Genomic DNA, 5,474 nt, shown 5'->3' with positions numbered 1-5,474 from the left:
AACAATTCTGTGCTCATTAGGTTTGTGTCTTGTTGCCTTTTCCCACATTCAACCAACAAAGCACCGGAACGCAAACGTCTAATATTCTTGACATCACCTGTATACCCTTGGATATGGCAAAAGGGTTCAACTTTATATGGAGTCTTGTCAACAGTTTCAATTACATGAAATCGTGGCCAGTATTCATTGGACGTGGGCAGTCTTTGATCAGTATCAATTGGATCAGTGTCTAGTTGTCGTTTGGTTTTGGGGGGAAGTTTTCATAAGCCATGGTTAATTTTCAATAGTTAGTCACCCGAGGTGCCCACCCACCACGGAGTATCACAAGGATAATGCTACAAACAAGTGGGTCCCCAACTTGCAGCACCAAGGATACTCGGATGATATACTCCAGCAGAAGAGTTATTAATAACACATCTACCAGATTGGCCCATGAGCCACCGCCTTCTGGCATAAGACTCTAGGCAAAGTGCAAAACATCATACATCAAAATAAACATGTTTAGAGAACAATTCGGCCAAGATCACAAGTAACACATTTTCCAAACAGATTAGTGTAATGGCAAAAATCTAAGTCCATACACAGGGCTTGGCGTGACCAGCCGATTGATAGAATCGGGCCGATTCTACCACCCGTCTAGGTGAAGTAAGGGCCAAAGTGGTGTGTTGAGCAAAAAAAACACTGTTCAAGCTCCCATTGCCCTCAACCACCAGACTACCGTCCTCCACCGACACGGGACGCAACCCACGGCAAACAGGTTGCCCAATTTAGTCGCCTCTTACGACAAGCAATGGGGTGCTGTGGACACATTCTGTCCCGGGTCCACACGGGACTGTGTGTCAGAAGTGTGAAATGGCGTCTGTTTCGGTGATGGAAATATGTTGTTACTTGTGGAATAGCCCGTGAAAATTCGACTTTGAATTGGCCTTCAGCGACCAACGCTTGTCGTAAGATGCTACCAACGGGATCGGGTGGTCAAGCTCGCTGACTTGGTAAACGCATGTCATCGTATCCCATTTGTGTATGTCGTTGCTCATGGTGTTAATCACTGGATTGTCTGATCCGGGCTCGATTATTTACGGATCGCCACCACATATCTGGAATATTGCTGGGTGCGACGTTAAACAACAAATCAACCAAGCAACTAACTTGTATTACATGTGCAGGTTGTCCGGACCCTAGCCGGACGATTTTCCCAAAACAATACTAATTACTGCAAAGAAGTAGTAAATTAAGAAACATCACACAATTCAATGACAGAATGACTCATAATAGAAGAAGTAATAGAAATTGAGTCAATAATAAACATTTTCACCTGGCATCATCAGTGATCAAGTTTTAACTGACTGTGATACTTACTTCAAATATCTAACCCCTTTAATTGATAACAGGTGAAAACATAGCATCCTTTCCCCTTGTAAAGCATCCTAATTGTAACCTTGGTCGGTGACAGTATCTCCGATTAAATGTTATTCCTTTTTACGCTGATAAAAAATGAAGTAACTGCATTAAACATACACATACCCATTAACTATTCTACTGGATAACCATAATAAAAACAGCCACAAAAAATTAATTCAGGTTTTTATTTCGACATTGTTTACAGTGCACAGAATACATTAAAAAAAACCGGCTCCATTAACGGGCACGGATGAGTGTTCCGCCATAACTTGAATATTTCTCTCCGCGGAGAGGAATGATGGGCGAAGAGACATGAGCATTCATCCAAACCTGGTCTCCTAGGCCCAAGTAGGTAGTGGTGACGATGGATGCTACACCGTGTACATGGCCAGTGATATACCCACGACCAATCTCCGTGCTTCCTTTCATGATGCAGATGGTCATGTAAGTACTCGATCTTGTCATCACATTTGCCCAGAAGACGTAGGTGCCAGACACGGGGGCTGTGAACATACCAGTGCCCTTGTTGTAAGCATTGCCCTTGTTGTAATCGACGGTGTCAAATGTGAGAGGTTTTTGATCAATCTGCTGGATGTCTGACTGTAGAGACACGCTGTAGGTCACGTCAGGTGCTTGAGGCGCTTAAAAACAAAGCATTTCAGCTATTTAACACATGATTAGTTTATATGTCATTACTTGTTTATATTTCATGCACTGTAAATATCAATATATACACATGACGAGAGGGGTTAATACACATGTACAGACTGTTGGCACAATGGACTCCAGAAGAAGGGAAATTGAACATTCACTACGTGAGTTAAAGCGGAGATTAGAGTTATCTGTTAATTAAAGTGTCAGCGATTCTGTCAATATTACATTGAATCAATCGATGCGACATTTTTTTTGTCATTTACAATGTGTACATTTTCAACTTGCATTTCAAGCAACGAATAGTGTGTTTCAGAGTATTTGTCAGTTGTGTTAAGCTTTCAACCAAACACCACAATTCATGGTAAATTGAAAATATAAGGCACCTGAACAGAAATAAACAGTATTACGTGAAATTGTAAATATACTCGGCGTCATAAATGAAGGTTCAGGCATTGGAAACATTATTACCTACGAGTTGTAACATCTTCGTTTTTGCTTGAAATCTATGGAACAAAATGTCTTACCAACTTTCTTAACAGTATGGAAAAACACATGAAATGTCATAGTTTCGTTCTTTAACGTCCGATACCTTCTGTTGTAAATGGCATATTTTTTATTCAGATTCTTGATATGGAAATCCACCTGCAACCAAATGTCAGTGATTTGCACATGCAAGTCGCTCTATCCATGAACATTGGTGGACGTTAAACATGCATTGATACATTTTCACTGTCGTACACTGGGCAGGAAACTGTTTGAAATCGCAGCTAAAAATGAGACGCGTTTTGACACTAGCTGAAAAAGGTCAGACTACAGGTTTTTTGGACAGGTTGCTGTCCGCTATGATGTGAGTCAGAGCGCTACTGGTATAACCTAAGGTCTCGCAACCTTTCTTGCAGCATTCGTACCTCATATACTTAAGATCTGTAACCTTTCTCGTATCATTCGTACCTCATATATTTAAGATAGGAGGTACGAATGCTGCGAGAAAAGTTACGAGACCTTAGGCTTACGAGAGTTTCGTGAAACGGGGCCCCGATCTTCCAGCAGAACATTTCAATGTTAACAATGGAAGGTTGTCCAGGAGCACCGTTCGTCGCCAGCCAAACCCTTCTGTATGCCACCTGCAGTTCGTGAACCAATAACACCACGTCCTAGACAGGTGCACTTGACAATGGTTTCGTGTGTTCTTCCCAAATAAAAGCGGATTCAGATTTTCCTCTCATGGTGGTCAGCACAGAAGTTATCGTCCTAATGGGGAGCGAACCACAGATACAAATGTGTTCACGCATGACCGATTTGGCGGGTGTCGGTCACGGCTTGGACAGGTATAACTTCCACTGGACGCCGCAGAGCTCTAGTAGAGGAATGGAATGCGATTCCGCAAGCTTTCTTTATCAACATGACGAGGAGCATGAGAACAAGGTGCACCCGTGTCTTGAACGCACGAGGAGAATACACAAGATATTTAATGACCGAGCGTTCCATGTTTGTCATTTTCAATTTAGTGGGTTAGTCTACACAACTAATGTTTGCTCGTGCTGTGTGAACGTTTTTCTCTATATTTTCCCACAGCACATATTGCTGTCCTCATTACCTGGCCATCAGCATAGGACTGCTAATTCAAAAACAGGTTTTCCATGATTTGCGATATGGTAAGCTGCGTTTTGACATTGCCTCTTACCATGCATGTGGCACACGTTACCAACAGTCAGGTTACTTCATGCAGCATGTCAAGGGACCTATATATACATATTAGAAATTCACCAATATTTGCAGCAAAGAAGTCTCGTAAAAATGAAGATGTAAACACCAAACTTCAAATTTAAAACATTTGTCTGAAAACCACCATAAACCTAAACCTAACCAAATTAGAGAGACGGAGATTATTAACAGGTCATAGGTTCCCGTCTACATAAAATAAAATAATAAATACCACATAGTCAAACAAAACTGCAACGAAACAGAACCGCCCAAACACGCCCCATTACACTGCATGCACCAAAAACAAGATGGGAAGGTGCTCCAGAGGTAACTGGGCACAAACACTCACCTGACACTACGAATACGTCCAACTCCACTAAATAACACCCAAGATTTAAAGCCTTAGGTGTATTACTTATCAAATCTGGCCTTCTAGTTCGCATGGAATCCCTTACAACCAATATGTCTTTAAGTTAAAAAAATACAAAACATAAAAATATACAAAACAAGTACCAACCAAACCATCACGGAGTTCATCCCCTCACACCTTTGGCAAATTCCGAATTCAAACAAATTTCAATCACATTCAACGATAACGCTATTCGTCACGCGTGTGTGTCTTGTTGCCTCGTGTGACACGGGACTCAAACGCGCTGCACACCCTTGTCACATATTTATTACAACGTGTGTGTTAGAATGAACTTTTAGGCAATAGTGTACTTCTAGCAAATGAATCAGATGCTTTCTGATTAAAACGGACAGGTACCGATGGTTAGCACATGTTATAAGCACACGTCAACTATAGTAGCACATTGAATAAGTTTAGCTCTAATGAGTTCATTCAGTTCTAGGGGTGGTGGGGTAGCCAAGTGGTAAAAGCGTTCTGTCGTAACGCCGGAGGGCCGGGTTCGATTCCCCACATGAATACAATGTGTGAAGCCCCATTTCTGAGGTCACTCGCTGTAGCATTGCCTAAGGCACACTAAAACCATACTCACTCGAACACTAATTAGATTCTAAAAGTCGACATTTCGGTACTTACCAAGTGATAGAGAAATATTAGCAAGCAGAGCGGACTTCATTAATTCTTGTTTTGTTGCCATTGACTTCAGTTCTGTTGACAGACTAGCCACAGTCCGTTCCAGTTGAAGAATATGGGTGAACAAAGTGCCCACAACACAATTCTGTGTGTTGTCCAATTCAGGCATGTTGCTGGCACAGACAGCAAGAACAAACAGCGCCGACACAAGCAGTAAACGCATCCTGATCACTGGTCATGGAAAGTATACAGTACACAGCCGGGCGTGCTTTATAACCTTGTTTGAAAGTGCCAGTATTACATCTGATATCATTTGTCCGTTTTCACGTTGACGTGCATCCGCTTGTATTTGTATCTTCCTGTTTAAAGTAGAGTAGCCACTTGAAATATAATTATGAAGTGAGTGTTTTCAAAATATGCACTTGTGACATAATTAACCCGACTTGCTTTGCCAAGGTTCAAAGGAAACAAAAAAGAAGCACTCCCCCTATCCTTGTTTCAAAGATTCAGAGTACTTCTCAGAATGATGACTCGTCTAAGGAGGGTTGTTTTCTGGCGGTGTTATTCCAAAGTGCTTGAACATTGTTTTTCGTGACATTCAGCACGGCGCAATCAAGTATTGGCAGAGTTTAGGAGGATATCGTCTACAATAGGGGCGGTGGCGTAGCCTAGTGCC

At 41.9% G+C, this 5,474-nt stretch overlaps 1 protein-coding gene across 1 annotated transcript; it reads right to left on the bottom strand.

Moving 5' to 3' along the window:
* Positions 1–1,572: 1,572 nt before the first annotated feature.
* Positions 1,573–5,061, bottom strand: LOC137298495 (caprin-2-like). Its single transcript, XM_067830783.1, has 2 exons — positions 4,802–5,061; positions 1,573–2,042 (listed from the first exon to the last, which is right to left on the bottom strand). The coding sequence occupies exons 1-2, from the start codon at positions 5,019–5,021 to the stop codon at positions 1,639–1,641; spliced, it is 624 nt and encodes a 207-aa protein (XP_067686884.1). The 5' UTR covers positions 5,022–5,061; the 3' UTR covers positions 1,573–1,638.
* Between the last annotated feature and the right edge of the window lie 413 nt (positions 5,062–5,474).

Source organism: Haliotis asinina, chromosome 10 (assembly GCF_037392515.1).
Source record: "Haliotis asinina isolate JCU_RB_2024 chromosome 10, JCU_Hal_asi_v2, whole genome shotgun sequence".
In the NCBI taxonomy this organism is placed as follows: Eukaryota; Metazoa; Mollusca; class Gastropoda; order Lepetellida; family Haliotidae; genus Haliotis; species Haliotis asinina.
Note: the sequence above shows the minus strand (reverse complement) of the source record. Positions and strands in the feature narration are given on the sequence as shown.